This window comes from Aethalodelphis obliquidens, unplaced genomic scaffold, assembly GCF_003676395.1.
Source record: "Aethalodelphis obliquidens isolate GAN/ISIS:26980383/991018 unplaced genomic scaffold, ASM367639v1 scaffold8, whole genome shotgun sequence".
NCBI classification, from domain to species: Eukaryota; Metazoa; Chordata; class Mammalia; order Artiodactyla; family Delphinidae; genus Aethalodelphis; species Aethalodelphis obliquidens.
In genome coordinates this window covers 57,767,580-57,785,142 of record NW_020837952.1, presented here as the reverse complement: position 1 = coordinate 57,785,142, position 17,563 = coordinate 57,767,580, and the positions used below count along the sequence as shown (strand labels likewise).

The 17,563-nt window shown below is 51.5% G+C and overlaps 2 protein-coding genes across 3 annotated transcripts in view; both read right to left on the bottom strand.

The window, feature by feature from the left end:
* CCDC134 (coiled-coil domain containing 134) overlaps positions 1–11,990 on the bottom strand; it is a 16,966-nt gene extending 4,976 nt beyond the window's left edge. The window contains exons 1-6 of one of the 2 annotated variants that reach the window (XM_027107830.1): positions 11,888–11,990; positions 10,066–10,184; positions 9,240–9,361; positions 8,570–8,654; positions 6,582–6,763; positions 6,231–6,302 (exon numbers count right to left, since the gene is read on the bottom strand). In XM_027107830.1, the coding sequence (XP_026963631.1) occupies positions 6,231–6,302; positions 6,582–6,763; positions 8,570–8,654; positions 9,240–9,361; positions 10,066–10,168 (564 nt within the window). In that variant the 5' untranslated portion in view covers positions 10,169–10,184; positions 11,888–11,990. Of the gene's footprint in view, positions 1–6,230; positions 6,303–6,581; positions 6,764–8,569; positions 8,655–9,239; positions 9,362–10,065; positions 10,185–11,404; positions 11,785–11,887 lie in introns of those variants that run through there. The other variant, XM_027107831.1, reaches the window with a different exon arrangement.
* A 1,172-nt stretch (positions 11,991–13,162) lies between these two features.
* The window catches only part of MEI1 (meiotic double-stranded break formation protein 1), a 64,342-nt gene continuing 59,941 nt past the window's right edge, over positions 13,163–17,563 (bottom strand). The window contains exons 27-31 of the mRNA XM_027107825.1: positions 16,282–16,363; positions 15,574–15,680; positions 14,494–14,625; positions 14,191–14,303; positions 13,163–13,402 (exon numbers count right to left, since the gene is read on the bottom strand). Coding sequence (XP_026963626.1) covers positions 13,357–13,402; positions 14,191–14,303; positions 14,494–14,625; positions 15,574–15,680; positions 16,282–16,363 — 480 coding nt within the window. The 3' untranslated portion in view covers positions 13,163–13,356. The remainder of the gene's footprint in view (positions 13,403–14,190; positions 14,304–14,493; positions 14,626–15,573; positions 15,681–16,281; positions 16,364–17,563) is intronic.

Here is a 17,563-nt window from a genome sequence, read left to right as displayed (position 1 = left end):
CCCCCCCCCCCCCCCCCCCCCCCCCCCCGCCGGGCACCAGCTCTCCTCTCCCCCCTCCCTTCCTCAGGGATGAGGCTCCAGCAACTCTCCTACCCCTGCACCATCGGTTCTTCCTCCCTAATAGGTTGGGGGGTCCCATCAACATGCAAACGTGCTGTAGTCTCTCCCATCACACTAAACTTTACCCTGGAACCCACACCCTCCTCCAGCTAGTCTCCCGTTGATCTGCTCCCCTTGAAAACAAAACCTTTATCATAAGCGACAAGGATATACTGTACAACACCGGGAATTATAGCCATCATCTTGTAATAACTTTTAATGGAGTATAGTCTGTAAAAATACGGCATCACAGGCTTCCCTGGTGGCGCAGTGGTTAAGAATCCACCTGCCAATGCAGGGGACGCAGATTCGAGCTCTGGTCCGGGAAGATCCCACATGCCGCGGAACAACTAAGCCCGTGCGCCACAACTACTGAGCCTGTGCTCTAGAGCCCGTGAGCCACAACTACTGAAGCCCGCATGCCTAGAGCCCGTGCTCCGCAACAAGAGAAGCCACCACTGTGAGAAGCCTGCGCACCGCAACCAAGCGTAGCCCCTGCTCGCCACAACTAGAGAAAGCCTGCATGCAGCAACAAAGACCCAACACAACCAAAAATAAAAATAAATTAATTTAAAAAAAAAAACTGAATCACTATGCTGTACACCTGAAACATAAAAAAAAAGAAAAACTCTTCAAAAGCGTCACCCGTACTCGATGGGATGCGTCCACTTCCTTTCCTCTCATTTTCTCCAAACTCAGTCTTTTGTCCCCACCACTCAACCAAAACAGCTTTTACTGAGATCTCTGATGGCATGTCTCCATGCTGCTAAATCCAGTGGCTGATTCTCAGCCTCATCTTCCTTGACCCTCCAGCAGCATCTGACAGGAAGATCACTTCCTCCTTCTTGTCACTCTCCTCACACGGCCTCTGGGAAATTATTCCCTCTTGGGTTTGCTACCCTAGCACTGACTGATCCGTCTTGGGGTGCTCTGCGAGTTCCTCCTCATTCTCCCGTCTCTAAGTGCAGGCACATCTCAGGCCTCAGGCCTCAGACCACTGCTATACCTGCCCTGCCCCCCTGCTACTCTCACATTTGCAGCTCTAGCTTTAAGCTCTCCCCTGAAACCCAGTCATATACCCAGTCGCCTCCTTGACATCTTCATTCAGATGCCCATCAGGTCCAGAAACGAGGCCTTGATCCCCGATCCAGCCCTCGACCTTGTCCCACCAGTCTGCCCATTTTAGAAATGGCAGTCCCATTCTTCCACACACTCAGGTAAAAAATCGTCGAGTCATCCTTAATGCAGCTCTTTCACTCCAGATCTGCTTCCTTAGTGAATTTTATTGGCTCTGCCTTCAAAACAACCAAAATCTGACCATTCCTCGCCAGCACCATTGTTGTCACCCTGGTTCAAGCCACCATTAATTCCCAAATAGACAAGCACAGCATCCTCCTTACCAGTATCCGTCTCCTCCCTGGTCCCCCTCACTATTCTCCACACAGCAGCCAGGCTGATCCTTTAAAAGGATAAGTCAGAGACCCTCACCCTGCTCCTATGTGTCTTGGAGCCAAAGCCCTTGAGAAGACATGCAAGGGTCCTGTGCTCTGGCCTACAACTCTGACCTCACCCCCTCTCACACTCCCCACCCTTCCAAATATGCTTCCAATTCAGGGCCTTTGCACTTGCTGCTCCTTCAGCCTGGAATGTTCTTCCCCAGAGACAGAGCTGGCTCCCTTGCTGTTTCACGTCTTTGCAGTAAGAACCTTCTGTGTCCAAGTCATGTGAAATAGCAACTGTACTCCCATGTTACCCCTGGAATTCCTTAACCACGTTCCTCTGTTTTTCTCCGTAGCCCTTATCACCACCTATCATATATTTTTTATTGACTGTCTATCTCCTACAACTAGAATGCCATTCCCAGGAGGGCAGAGCTAGAACGCTTCTCTAGTGGCTGGGATTCAGTAGATACTCACTAAACGTTGAACAAATGCATGTGCTATGCCTCTGAGCCTTTGTGCAAGCTGGTCCCTCTGCCTGGGAAGATCTTCCCTGAGCTGGTCAACCCCGCACTTCTTACTTATGCCAGAGCCTCCACCCCCTACTTCCATAGGCTCCCTCGCATGGGTCCTTCCCTCTTGCACTGGTACAGAGATCATGCTAGATTGGGACTGTGTTTCTCTGCTACCTTCCCCAACAGACGGTGAGCATCTTCAGAGCAGGGAGAGGGCCAGCTCCCTCTGGACTGGGACAGTGGCCAGCACGAAGCCTGATACAAGTTAGCTCTAGTGATGGGTATGTAGTAGGAGGGGACTCCCAGAACACCCACTGGTATGGAGAGAATGCCCAAGGTGAGCGGAGCAAACCTGGACTGTTGCTGGTGGACAGGTCCACACGGGATACCAAAAAGTTGAGTAAAATCTTGGGACCGTCCCCAGCCAATAAAAGGAAAGTATGTTGTTTCTGAGGTATGCCCAAGCAGAGCACATTATGATGAAGCTAAATTACATCTACCCTGGAGCCCATTCTCTCAGTGCCCCATGCTCTCACCCTCCTCGTGTGTGAGAGGCATTCATAATCTGCAGGGCAAGAAGAGCCAGTGACACAGCAAAAAAAGCATCTCCACGGGAGCCCCCTCATTGGGAAAGGCAATCTGCCATGGCCTTGAGCATCCCTGCATGTTCTTGCCGTGTAACCAAGAACCCAGTCCTGACTGTTCTTACCCAGGCCATTTATTAGGGTTGTGACTGCAGCAAGCAACCTTGAAGGATGTGTCATCTTGGTTTTACATGAAGGGGAGGCAGCTACGCTAGTGTGGAAAACCATATCCCCCACTCCGTCACCTGAAGCAAAGCCACTAGTTCAACAGGGCCCTCGAGTCAGAGGTTCCTCTGAATAGTCAGGTCTGTCCTCTGATTGTTCACCTAAATGAAGAGCTAATGGTGCTGTGCAGAAGAGTTAACATAGCTGGCCTCACTGCTATCTTTTAGAAGGCTTGCTTCCAAGGTTGGTCCTTGGCTGGTGTCTGGGAACTTGGTTTCTGGGAGGGATTCCCATCACCCTAACTGATAAGAGTGGCTCACTGCACCTAAACTGTGCAAAAATGTGGTTTATGCTAAACACCCACTTTCCTTCTGGAGTCTGGAATTTGGTATGTGCTAGGCAGAGGGTGCCTACGTGACCAGTTCCCAGTAAAAACTCTGGGCACTGAGTCTTTAACAGGCTCTCCTGATAGACAACTTTTCACACGTATTTTTATAACCTGTTGCTGGGGGAATAAATTGTGTCCTGTGTGACTTCACTGGGAGAGACTCGTGGAAGCTTGTATCTGGTTTCCCTCAGACTTCACCCAAGAAGCATTTTCCCTTTGCTGATTCTACTGTGGATCCTTTCACTGTAATAAATCATAGCCTCGAGTACACGTACACACTGAGTCCTGTGAGTCCTCCTAGCGAGTCATCAACCTTGGGGCGGCTTTGGGAACCCTCGGCACAGGTGACCACGGGCAGCAGCAGCCATCTGGCCCCAGGGATGACACTGGAAGACCAACTGCCATAAAGGCTAGTAAGACAACAATCTGAATTAAAAGCCGTCACTCTTGCCTAGACAATATTCCTAATGACCAAGCATGCTGTATTCTTACTGACTGTTGTCAGTGTCCTAGCCATCTGGTCTGCCAGATGAGCAGGCTACAGACTGGCAGATCAAAGATGGCCATCCCTCCTGGGGGCCATGAACTGTGGAAACAAACTGTGGTTGACAATGGGGCAGTCTGGGCCACTCGCTTAGATGCTCATAGCCAATTCTCTAATGAGACCAACCAGAATCAAAAGGCTGATCAAGCCTACACAGCCCAGTTGACTGGCACTGCCACCTACATGCATCATTGTACTAAGTGTGGCAATACACTCACCACCATGGACTGACACAAAGCAGAGGACTCCGTATTTCTGGTTCAGCTACCTAGAGTCCCTGGTTGGAACAGTATGGCCCAAGATCGTTAGAATAATGACCACTTGAGGGACTTGCCCTGGCGGTCCAGTGCTTAAGACTCCACGCTTCCACTGCAGGGGTCACGGGTTCGATCCCTGGTTGGAGAACTAAGATCCTGAATGCTGCGTGGCACGGCCAAAAAAAAAAAAAAAAAAAAAAAAGAATAATGACCACTTGGTTGAGTACGCTCCTTGCCAAGTCTCCCTGTAGTGGCCCATGTGGGCCAAGATGGGAGATATGTGTCTGTAGAAATCTTGCAAAAATGCCCTTGTCCCACTCACATATGACCCTTCTGAACAAAAAGTCTAGGTGAAAGTAGGGAATAATTGGAGAAAAGTGAAATTATAGGTCCTGGGATGTGACATGTTGATTTTGTACCAATAATCTGGGGAGGGAGTGCCTTAGATCCCAGGAGGTGTGTGGAACAATTAATCCTCTTTGTCCTTTAGATCCAGCACTGCCGCCTGGCAAAACAATCCTAGGGTCCACCCAAGCCAAGCGGCAGCTCCAGCTGAGAGTCAGACCAGCTGTCCAGTGTGTCATTCTCAACCACGTGATGGGAAAATTCACATAGACGCAGTCAGTCCTGAACTATTCTGCTGTGTCTGATACCATCAAAGGCAGCTCCCAAAGTAACCCTGTGTAGACACACAGACCAGAACAACCTTGTTTCAATCTGACATACAAATTCATCTGCTTCTCCTGATCCCTGAGTGACCCTGGTTATGCCACATAGGGCAACTGAGGCTGCAACTCAGCAGCAACACTGCCTCCAGAGCTCAGCCAAACAATGCAATGGTGACCCAAATCAAGTGGTAACATGTAGGAGACAGTGGGCCACAGAATGCCTCTCCACTGGGGATGAGCGTTGCTTTGGGTCTATCTCTTGGCCCCTATAATCACTGGCAATGGCATCAAAGATCAGCAGCTCAGTCTAAACCCTTGTATGGGTGGTAACAGATGATAGACTGGTCTTAGACGGCATGCTGATTTTCGAATGTAAGACCTACTGCCCCCGCCCCCCCAGGACTTATCAGAGCTGGCTAAGTCCAGGACCCTGGAGCATAGGGTTGAGATCAACACTGCGCATGGCCTCATCCTGCTGCTTAGAGTCCTACTGACAGGAGTCTGAGACAAGCTGAACAAACGTGGTCCTAGTCTCTACTGATCAGATTAATCATGGAATAGGACACTAATGTAGAAATGTGAGTTAAGCCAAGACACGTAGGGCTGATGGATGGACCGTGGGGAGGTGATCTCCATCGCCCTGCACATTCTTGCTGGTACACCAGACCACTCTGTACCTGGGCCATTTCTCAGGTTGTGTTTGCAGAAAGCAACCATGAAGGATGAGGTGATGTCTGCCTGCAAAGACTTGGTTTTCTTCTGTTCATTATAAAGGTGGTGAATTTCCCAAGCTTGGTGCTTCTAGACTTGATGCAAACCCACTGCATGGGTGGCATTTGCCTGGGCCCCTCTGTGTCACCCTCCTGGGACTTGGGGAATACGGGAAACCCACATGACCAGGCCAACAGCAACTGCTTTTGCTGCAATAAACTCTGATGTCTCTAACCTGTCAGCATCCATGAAACAGCAGCAAAATCCTAAACCTTCAGAGGTCCCTCCCTACACCTGAGGAGAGCTGGTGATTTGAGGAGTACAGTGCTCTGGCCCTTCCTCCCTGCCGCTCAGGCCCTGCCCTGCCACCTCTGATCTCTTCCTCCCCTCTACTGTGTGTCCGTTACCTGTCGTGCTTCCCCTGCAGCCTCCAGCTCTCAGAGCCCACCTCAGCCCCTAGGAGGAGAACATGTGCAGGAATGTGGGACAGAAGCCTGGCTGGGTGCTCAGAGGCTCAAGGGCAGAGAAGCATGGCCTGACCTCCCATGGCTTCCCTGACATTCGCCTGATGGGCACAGTGCCTACCGTACACTGGGATGGATGTGTTCATAGCCTCTGACTGGCCCTCACAGCTGAGGTCCACACCGCATGGACAGACAGGGAGCTGAGGCTAAGACAGGGCCAGCAGCTTGCCCAAAGGTACCAGTGAGCGAGTGATACTCAGGCCCAGACCCAGGCACTTCTGGCTCCAAGTCCAAAGCCCTCACACTCCACTCTAGGTGACCCAGCCCCTGCAGGCCCTGGCCTCCCAGGGCTCAGCAGAGGCCAAGCAGACATGGCCACAGGTCCCAGCAGCTCACCTCTGTGTGGTCTACTTTAAATGGGTTCTGGAAGTCAGAGTCTTTCTCGCTGATTCCCAGCTCCTGGGCCATCTGCGGATGAGGAAAAGCTAGTCATCCTCTGCCTTCTCCTGCCTCCTGCTCACCCAAGGGCCACCCCCTTCGAGGCCTGAACAAATGTGGGCCAGGTGGTGACCCCTAGGGACGCAGGTCAGCATAGAACCCCGTGAAAGGGCACCTCAAGGTGGCCCAAGGCTTATCACAGAAAACGCAACCAAAGGCTGACATTCAGGCCTCACTAAAGGCAGATGCGTGGCTCACAGCATACCACCAGACAGAGGGCTCCCGGACCTCCTCCACCCCAGTCCTTACCAGGCGGAGGATGGGCGAGTGGGGGCCCTGGTCAAAGACGCCCGACTGGTTGCAGAAGCTGATGCCCCAGCGGATGAGGAGGTTCCAGTTGGAGTTGTGGTCAAAGCAGTGGTGCACGATCCTTGGGAAGCGCAGCACCACATCACCGAAGAAGGCCGTGTTCTCCACCACTTGGGAGAAAGCTGGTAAGAGGACCCTGATGAGTGGCCAGGGGAGATGCCCTTCTACAGCCCTCCTGGCCAGCCCTACGCACCCTCCAGAGAACAGAGGCAAGCCCACTAATCAGAGAAGGGGAACGGTGCCTGAGGCCCACAGGCTGCTGACCACATGTACAGTGCATGCTAAGGGCTTTATGTCTACCAGGTCACTGAATCATCAAAACCACCTTTAGAGGGAGATGTGTCTGCTATTCCCATTTCTCACATGGGAAACTGAAGCTGACGGCTCGTGAGTAGCAAACCTGGGCTGCAAACCCAGGGCTGACTCCAAAGGACATGCTCTTTCCCCTGTATCTCACAGCTCAGAAAACTCGTTTGCCATGGGGACCAGAGAGGTGGGTGTCATTTTGCATATGGAGGCATATGCAGCCCATGAGGCTTCGCTGGGCCTAACCTCCCCAACTTGGTATCCTAATGTCCAGAGCTGGGCCCTTTTGTTAACACAACTACAGTGTCTGTGAGGGGTCAGTTCTGTTAGGATGGCCAGGGAACACATCAGGGTTTGTTTTCTTTTTAGCGTATGCCCAATTTTATTTTAAATGCTTAAGTTCTTATTTTGAAATAATTTTAGACTTACATAATACACCACAAAATTCCTTCACTGGGCTTCCTCTAATGTTATCATCTTATATAACCATTGCACAACTATCTAAACCAGGAAATTAACATTGATACAATACTATTAATCAACCCACAGACCTAATTTGAATTTGGTCAGTTTTCCCACCAATATCCTTCCTCTAGTCAACAAATCAGTTTAGACTGAGTTTAGTGTCCATTATGGTGGCAGGTCCCCGAACCCAGGCTAGCATGAAGAATAGTAACTATACACCCAGCCCTGGTGGCAGCCCCTGTTTGAGTGACCCCTATAGATAAGGCCCAGGCAGCGCTCACCAGCACTGGCCAGGCCACACAGAGATAAGCAGACTCCTACAAAGATATGCCAGGTTGGGTCTGAGACAAGTGGGGCAGGGACCCCTGGGCTTCAGAACGATCTTGAACCGCAAAGAACTCAGGAGTTCGCTTGGTTTACAGGTAAGAGCCAGGCAAACCGCCTGTCCTCTTTCACGTGGAAACTAGAGGGAATAGTGCCTTCCTCAGTTATCGTGGAGATTAGAGATATTTGTAACGTGCCCAACATTCAATACGTAAAAGCTCCTTCCGTCCTGTCTCAGACAGTGCGACCTAACAAACTCTACTGTTAGAACGTAACCAGTTAATGCGGAGAAATTACCACGGAAGAGAAATTCTTGGAAAAGGAGATGAAGGGATTCAAAATATTCTTTTATTTATCTATGTTGGTCTCACCTTGTCTCAAAAAGGATTTAAGGGGGTTGAAGCTTTTAGAACAGTAGTAAAGAGTGAAGGTAACTGCTCCCATGGGCCAGTCACTTCAACAGGCCTCAGTTCTTTCTCCTATAAATGGGAACAACCCTTGCCATCTCTACCAGGAGGGTCAGGGTGGTGAAGGCAAGGATTTCTGGAGGGGAAGTGGGCAAAGGCTCCTCTCTAGTTCCCCCGTCTCAAAAACCTAACCACACGACAGAATATATGTGTCAGGGACACAGAAACTGGCTCTGAAACGAGCCGAGAAACACTCGGAGAATCATATACTAAGTGCCCAACTACCCAAAGAGACTCCTTGGAAGGTGCCACAAGAGGGTACTTCCAGAGAGAGAAAAGAGTGACAAGAACAAGAGGGAAGGAGCAGCTAGAGAAGATCAAGGATGGAGCGGGGAAGAGGAGAGGGAGAGATTGGGAAGACCATACCATCCTTCAGTTTCTCGTCCTGGGGGAAGGGCCCATCTGGGAGCACATCTGCAGCAATGAGCACTGTCCGGGAGTCCTCCAGCACCTGAGGGAACCCCACCTGGGCTGAGTGGCTTTGAAAAGGTCTTCCCAGACCGGCCCCAGCCCCATTTACTTCAACCCTACTTCAGATCTTCTGTGAGGGGCTTCCCTGGTGGTGCAGTGGTTAAGAACCTGCCTGCCAACGCAGCGGACACGGGTTCGAGCCCTGGTCCAGGAAGATCCCACATGCCGCGGAGCAACAAAGCCCGTGCGCCACAACTACTAAGCCTGCGCTCTAGAGCCCACGAGCCACAACTACTGAGCCCGCGTGCCACAACTACTGAAGACTGTGCTCTAGAGCCCGTGCTCTGCAACAAGAGAAGCCACCGCAATAAGAAGCCTGTGCACTGCAATGAAGAGCAGCCCCTGCTCGCTGCAACTAGAGAAAGACCGCGCATAGCAAGGAAGACCCAACGTACTCCAAAATAAATAAATAAATAATAAAATAAATTAATTATATAAAAAAAAAATCTTCTGTGCATGCGCTTCCCCCTCATTGAACACCATCCCCTTGGGGAACTCCTATGCATCCATCAGTGCCCAGATCAAAGACCAGGCCTGCCATGAGCTGCCCCCTGCCTGCATGCACCTTAAAGAGCCCCTTGAGCATGACATCAAGGATCTTGTACTGCTGGTGGACATCATTCAGCTGTGCTAGGTTTTTCAGCGCCAACAGCTGCTCCCGCCGCTTCACCTCAAACATCTTCTTGTCTGAGCAGCATTAAGTTAAGGAACTGGCACCAGTTGTCCTGCCTGGATAATCCAGTGGTCCCGATCGAGAGGGCCCACCCTGGCCAGCAAGTCTCTGCCAGGGGCATAGATGTGCATGCCTGGGACTCCCCAGGGAACGGATACACTCTCCGAGAAGCATATGAATCCTGCAACATATCATTCATCCACTTCACAGAGGATTCCACACCCGACAACCTGAATACAACCCTCAGGACCTGGCTCCTGCCCTCCCCTCCCCGTAGTCTTTCCCCAGTCTCCTACAGCCACTCACTGCTCCCAGAACCTCCACCCCTCTGCTCACACTGTATACTCTGCCTGGGGTGCCCCCCACCCTTCTCTATGAGTTTCTATTCTTTCAAGACCCAGCCCTTGGGTAGGCAGCCCAGTATGCCAGGGCTTGGTCTCCAGCCAGGGTCTCACCCAAAATGAATGAGGCACATGTACAATCCTCAAGAGTCCTCATGGCTCTGAGATATATGCCTTGTCTTCTCAATTTAACATATGGGGAAACTGAGGTTCAGAACAGAACTGACTTGATCAAGGTCTGGTTAGAGCACCTTACTTTTTCTCCCCTGTTCCTATTAGGGGGTTCTGCTCCATCCCTGGAATCTCCCAAGGGGTTGTGGGTATAGAGAAACCTCATTTATAGACCCCTCAAAAACACCTCCAATCCCAAAGGATACAGATCTCCAGGCTTGGGTCCAGGGAGGTCCTCAGGGTGTCTGTGACTCCTGTCCCAGACAGTAGCAGGACAGAGAGGAAGGCCAGGAACTGAAGAAGGTCCATATCCAAGACTCTGGAGCTAGGGGAGTAACCCAGAGAAAGAAGGTGAGACCCAGAGCTTGGTGTTATATGAAACAGAAAGTGAGTTGAACAGCAACTTCCCCTGATAATGACACAGCCTCCAAACACCAAGAACCCAGCTTTGGGAAGCCCTGGAGCCCCAGTTCCTAGCCCAGGGCCAGTGACCAACAGACACAAAATAAAGACATGGGATGATAGGAGGGAGGGAGAAAGATAAAGTCAGCAAGGCAGGGATACTTAGAGAACAGGGATCAACGCCTGGAACCCTGCACTGGAGCTCTGGCTCTGCCTGACTTCAGGACCTCGGGCAAATTGCTCAGCCTCTCTGAGCTTCATCTTCCTCACTGCAAAATGCGGATAAGAAGTCATCTCCCTGTTGCAGAGACAGAAGGCTGGGTGAGGCACTGTGCCTGAGGAAGGAGGGCCTGGTCAATATCATTGCCTCTCAATTCTCCATCCTGGCCTCTCAGGAGGCCCAGGCAGTCAGAGATGTGAAACTTTTGGGGCTTCCCACCTTTCCTGACTTCTGTCATCAGAAAGGAAGAAGGGGTGCAGGCTGGGAAGGGAGGCAAGACAGTCTTGGGATAAGACGGCTGTTATTCTCTTAGGAACCATAGGAACCACCTATGTTCCTATGGAACCATAGGAACCACCTATGTGGGATAAGACGGCTGTTATTCTCTTAGGAACCACCTGTTCCTATCTAGGCAACATTCCCCAATTACCTACTGAGTACCTGTCACGTTCCAAGCACTGTTCTAGAGCCGGGAATACGGCAGTGACAAACAAAATTCCCTGCACACTGGTACTTTCATCCCTAGTAGGGTTAAGAGAAACCAATGAAGTTGTAAAACAAGCACAGAAAGATAAGAGGGAGTCAGCAAAGTGCAATCTTAAATACAGTAGTCAGAGGCAGCCTCTACTCAGATAATAGCTGCCCAGTTTTACCAACGTGGAGACCAAAGCACAGAAAAAGGAGGAGACTGCCCAAAGTCACTCATGGGTTCTCAGGCTAAACCAAGAGTCTTAATAAGCACAGGCTATCTCAGAGCTGGCCACTGTTCTATTAGGACACCTAGGTGTGTCCCAGAGATGCTCAGTTATTGACAGTGAGACCCCACACAGATCAACCAGAGAACCGCCCCCATCCCACGCTGATGAGACAACTGAAGCCTAGAGAATGGGAAGAAACAGTTCAAGCTCACCCAGAGCCCTTACCTTCCACCGTCACGCTCCAGACTCAAGGGAACCAAACACTGGTTAAGGCAGAACTTGGGGTCAGGGGAAATCAGACAGCCGGTAATGACTGAAGCAGGAAGAAGTGGGAAAAGAAAGCCGAAAAAGCGGACTGCGTGAGGCAGATCCTGCTGTCTCTACTGTTACTCCCATTTATCCGCCTCTCAATCCCGCTCCCTGCCCCATGAGTCCCCAGAGCTCTTCCCGGCTGGGCGTGCGACTCCGAGGCCATTCTGCAGAGGTGGCTTGGTGGTGGATCCTGAGCCGGCAACCCGGGCTCGGAGACAAGGGTCGCTGCCCCTAGCCTTTAGAGCTCCGGGAAGAGAAAGTCTTTCTAATGAGAAGAGGCGTCCGGGTCCGCGAATCCCAACCCCCACCCTGTGCAGCCAGTTCTGGGCCCTCGGTCCCTCCCCCGCCCCCCCCCCCCCGGGAGCCTGCCCGCCCGGCGCCCCCGCCCCCACCTACCAGGCCGGGCGGGTGGGTGGGCGGGCGGACAGGAGTCAGCGTGCGCCTGAGGGTCCGCAGACGACCGGCAGAGGCGCAGAACCTCAGTATCCCAGAGAAGCCTCGCAGGAACTGCCAAGCACCGCCCCCGCCCAAAGATCGCGGGCCGCGACTACCGCTCCTTGACCTAACTTCCGGCCCCGCCCAGTAGGCTCCAGCGCTAGCCCTGCCCAAGGTCCGTGGGAATTCGGTCCCGCCCACCCTGCGTGGCGGCTTGCGCACTTGCCGCGTTGAGGTGTGGTTGGAGGAGATAGTCAGCCTGCGGTGTGTGTCGGACGCATCAGCAATGAGGCCCTGAGCCCTGCAGGCTGGGCGGCCTCCCCAGCGCCCTCCCCGAAACTGTTTCGTTAGCTGAGTGTTTTTTATTTTTTTTTTAATATTTATTTGGCTGCACCGGGTCTTAGCTGCGGCGCGTGGGATGTTTAGTTGCATGTGAGAACCTACTTCCCTGACCAGGGATCAAACCCCGGCGCCCTGCATTAGGAGCGGGGAGTCTTAGACACTGGACCACCAGGGCGATACCAGCTGCGTGTTTTTTAAACTGCAGTTGTCAAGATCAGTTTAGTGGGTCGTGGCTAACACTTTTTTCTTTTTAAGTAACGTGCAGTGCAGAGTTGGGGCATACCCTGCTCGCCCCTCGGATCCACCAAGTTCTAACCCAAGTTCGTGGGTTCCTTCCCTGTCCTATCATTAGGACGGAGTTCAGCCCAGTTTTGTGTAGGGTCAGTCCAGCCAGACCCAAGGGCTAGCCAAGTACAGGCACCAGGGCCCTGGCAGACAGGCAGGAAGGGAGTTAAAGGCCCTGGTGAGCTGAGCTCAGAACACGTGCGGGCAGTTGTGGAGGGCAGACATTGAAAGACGTGTGTGCACAAATACATGCTCTGAGGAGAGCCGGGAGAGAAAGGAACACTGGGGACCTACTTTAGCCAGGGAAGAGCTGAGCTGGGCAGTTTCCCTCAGCTAGGAAAGCTGAGGTTTTGACCTGCTCACCTTCCTTGCCTGGAAATTGTACCTCTCTCCACTTTCACCTGAGGTGAAGCAGCAGGTAAAGTACTTCCTAGAGCACTTGGACCACAGCAGCACCAAACACATGGCCTTTCTCTGCCCCTTCTGCCCCAAGGATGGCCTGACTGACGTCTTCAACTGAGGTAACCAGCTGGTGTTAGCAGAACAAATCCCTCCCCTTCTCTCCCTGAGGCCATCCATCCTGGCTGAGGAACCAGCTGGAGAGAGCCAAGGTAAGTCCAAAGGGAAATGTTTTTGGAGAGCCCACACAGGCATCTGAGTATATCACTATTTCCTATTTCAACAATGGAGTAAATGGCTCCAGATGCACGGCTGCAGTTGTCATCCATTTCCCCCAAACCAGTGTGCCCTGACTTTGTCTTCTCCAGGTCTCAGTTCTGTTTCTGGGCCTTCAGGTCCTGAGATCAGTCTCTGATGTGGGACAGGGATACAGCCACTCCTCCCAGGCAGCTGGCAGCAAACATGAGAGGAGAATAGCAGAGAGGTGGGGCCAGCCATGGGAGAACCACACTTCCAGGGCCCAAAAAGGCAAAAACAGACAAGAGCAGAGGTGCACCTGAGAAGAGTGGGATGGATTCTAAAACTGGGACCTGAACACCTGGGCTGGGTAGTTGCTATACATCAGGGAACGTTCCATGGAAAGGGTTAGGAGGAGAGCCAGGGAGGCCACACACACACCTCCAGACCACAGGGTCTCTGGAGCACCCCAACAACCCCTCAGAGGGCCAGTGAGCACTGCCCACAGCCCCAGGCTTTCTCAGGGATGTGCCAGTCACCCAGCACCCTCCCCCACCGTGTTGTGCTTAGGGCAGCATCTATGCCAACCGGGCTTGGGCAACTTTCTCCAAAGCTCCTGGGGAAGGACTACCTCCCTTCTGAGTCTGGTGATATGACTTTGGAGATGGTCATGTCTGGGGTCAGATCCTGATGCTATCACTGTGTGATTCTGGGCACGTCATTTAACCTCTCTGAGCTAAGTTACAACTGTGTTAACACTCGTAGCTACTGTGAGGATTAGATACAGTGCATGTAACATGACTGGCCCTCGGTAGGAACTTAATAAACAGAGCAAGTCATTGTCCTTGCTACCACTGTTAATTCTTCTCGCTGACCCCTGCTTGCCGTAGAAGACAGGGCTGTAGACAGTGCAACTCTCTGTCCTGAAGCATGACGTTATAGCTTCCCATTACCTGGGTGACCCTGCTCAGGTCAAAGCTCCCAGATGCAAGAAAGGATACATCATGTCCTGTAGGGGCGGCTGGGCCGTGGAGGCCCTGGGGGAAGGACCCTCCAAGGAGGCCTGCAGGGTCTGGGCCATGCTATGATCAGCCAGGAGGCCCATGCTCTGGACCTGCGGGGAGAAGAGGGTAGGGAAGACAGGCTTTCTCAGTGCCCACTCCATAGAGGCCCTCTCTACCCTCCACCCCCTGCACTCCTGACCTCCCACTGGCTGCTGTGGCTAGAGCTCCCCACCTCCACAGGGAAGATGATACAGAGGGTCTGGCCTCACAGTGGCTAAATAGCATCCCCTTTCCACCCACCTGCAGAAAGAAGCCACGCAGAGCCTGGAGTGTGGTGCTGGAGAGGGTAGAGAGGTCAGCCAAAGCTGCGCCTTGCAGAACATGGCCCACCTCTTCACGAGAGAGGATGCTGCTGCTCCGGAACCGCACAAACTGGCCCAGGGAGAGAAGGCCCAAACATGTAGTGATTCGGCATCTCCTTCATTCACAGGTATTTGCTGTGCCCTGCTGGGCTCAGCACTGGGCTGGGGGCATGGATCTGAAGCCCACAGAACTCTGCCTTCAAGAGCTCAGTGTTGGTAGGCAGGGGTGGGGTTGTGTCACAGGAGAGTGAGGTAATGAGGAGGATTGCAAGACCCTGAGAGTTTGCTCTGCTGACCCCTTCAGTCCCGCCACTCCTACCCTGCCCCTCACACTAGACTATGTGTGGTTACCCAGACACACCACCACATTCTCGTATATCTGCTGTTCTCACTTCAATACTGTACCTGCAATACTTTTCCTTCTCTTTGCCTATTAATCCTTCAAGCCTCAGCTAAAATGTTACCTTCACTGCTGAATGTTTTCATTTTATTAAAGAAATACAGGCATTAACTGGGTGCTTACTATATTCTTACTCACTTCTCCCTCACAGCTCTGGCAGAAGCAATTACTCTTTTCTCTGGGTTCCTACACCAACCATTGATTTATTCATTGATCCACTTTACTATCATTCACAGGCTTGCTGCCTTGTTTATTCAGTGGGCACTTACCATGTTCTAGGCACTTAGCATTATCTTCTACTCTTCCATTAATAACCATATTTTAACTATGAATTTCCTTGTCTATCTCCTTCTCTAGACTGAGGGACCTTTAAGGAAGAACATTTGGCTCACTGACATCTTTGGTACCTAGCACAGGATCTGGCAGGTGGTGGGCAGGCCTGGTCAATGTTTCATGAGTGAATGAGAAAGAATGTCTGGGTAGTCTGGGCAGAGGAGATGTGGGCATTCAGAGGAATTCCCTCGGCAGGCTTCTTGTAGGGTGAAGGCTCATCCAGCCCCTCTACCTTCTTGGAGGATGGCATTCTTCAGACCACAGGACCATCCTTTCTGCACTTACCAGGGTCATGAGCCTCAAGATCTCAGCTCTGAGGAAGGAATTCTCTCCAGCATCCAGGAGGGTAAATAGCAAAAACCGATTCCAGGGCTGGGAGGCCACATGGAGTGCTATGGGAAACACCAGTCAACCGTGTGTTGTTAATGCTGCTTTTCTAAAGGCCTTGAAACATTGCTAAAGAAAACTTTCTCCTATTGGCTCAAAAAAGGGTTGCTCAGCAAAGGCAGGGCATTGGACAAGCTGACCCCAGGGCGTTTCTTTCTCCTGGGCTTCTATCCACCCATGCTGCCTGGCACAGGGAGACCACATATCCCACTATTGTGGGAGGCAGGCAACAGGAAGAGCTCTGCCACTTAAGAGCTATGTGACCTTGGTTGGGGCAAGTTGCTTAACCTCCCTGAACCTCGGTGTCCTCATCTGTATGATGGGCATGGTAGTGCCCTTGCAGTATTGTTAAAAGAATTAAACAAAATGAGTGTGAATCAGGGAGCTCCCTGGTGGCCTAATGGTTAGGATTCTGGGCTTTCACTGCCATGGCCTGGGCTCAATCCCTGGTTGGGGAACTGAGATCCTGCAAGCCACATGGCTTGGCCAAAAAAAATGAGTGTGAATCATAGAACAGAGGATGGGAGTCTGGGGTGGGAGGGTGGCAGGTGCTGGCCCCGTCCAATCTCCCCCATGGGAACATCAGAGAATGGGGAGGGTTTCTACCGACGTCTGGACTCCGGGCATGCAGGTAGTCAAGCAAGGCCTCCAGGCAGCCAACACAAGCGTGGGACAACAGAGGGTCCTTCTGCAAGAAAACAACAAAAACAAAAACCCCACAGAAGTTCACGTCCGGTTTTGCTACCAGTGGATTTTGGTGCCAACCAAGAAAAAAACATTTGGTTTTCAAAACAATTTAGATTTCAGAATTTCAGATTTGGGATTGTGGCTCTGTAGATAATCAAGAAATGTTTGTTGGTTTCATCTCTCACCCACACACACAAAGCACGGTGCTTATTATACTGATGATTTACCTACATTTGAGAGACTGTTTTGCTTCAGAAAAGGATGGGCCCTGGGCCCCATTAAGAGATTCACAGATTACAGATTCTGTAAGAGCCACACAGTTTATCTAAGCCAATGCATGTAAATCTTTTTGTAAAGCAGCAGAACCTTTCATCAAACAAAATTTTATGCTCTAATAAGCATAAGAAAAGAACTTAGGGTTAGGGAGATGCAAATTAAAACCACCTTGAGATACCACTACACACTCATCAACAGCTAAAACTGACTGACAGTACCAAGTGTTGGCAAGAATGTGAAGCAATTGGAACTCTCATGCACTCCTGATGGGAAGGAAAAATGGTGCAGCCACTAATGGCAGTCTGATGGCTTTTTTTTTTTAAATTAATTTATTTATTTGGCTGTGTTCGGTTGTCGTTGCTGCACACGGGCTTTCTCCAGTTGCGGCGAGCAGGGGCCACTCCTCATTGTGGTGCGCAGGCTTCTCATTGTGGTGGCTTCTCTTATTACGGAGCACGGGCTCTAGGCGCGCAGGCTTCAGTAGTTGTGGCACGCAGGCTCAGTAGTTGTGGCTCATGGGCTCTAGAGCTCAGGCTCGGCAGCTGTGGTGACAGGCTCTGTTGCTCCGTGGCATGTGGTTCTTCCCAGACCAAGGATCAAACCCGTGTCCCCTGCATTGACAGGAGGATTCCCAACCACTGTGCCACCAGGGAAGTCCCAGTCTGATGGTTTCTTATAAAGTTAAACATACACTTACCATATGTGGTAGGCAGAATTTTAAGATGGTCCCATGACCTTTGCTCCCAGATGTTATTCCCGTGATTAGGTTACATTACATGGCAAAAGGGAGATTGTTTGGGTGGGCCAAATCTAATTACACCAGTCCTTTAAAAGCAGAGTTTTCTCTGGCTGGTAGCAGAAAAAGAACCAGAGAGTCCAGAAGTGTGAGAAGGACTCAACATGCATTGCTGGTTTGAAGATGGAG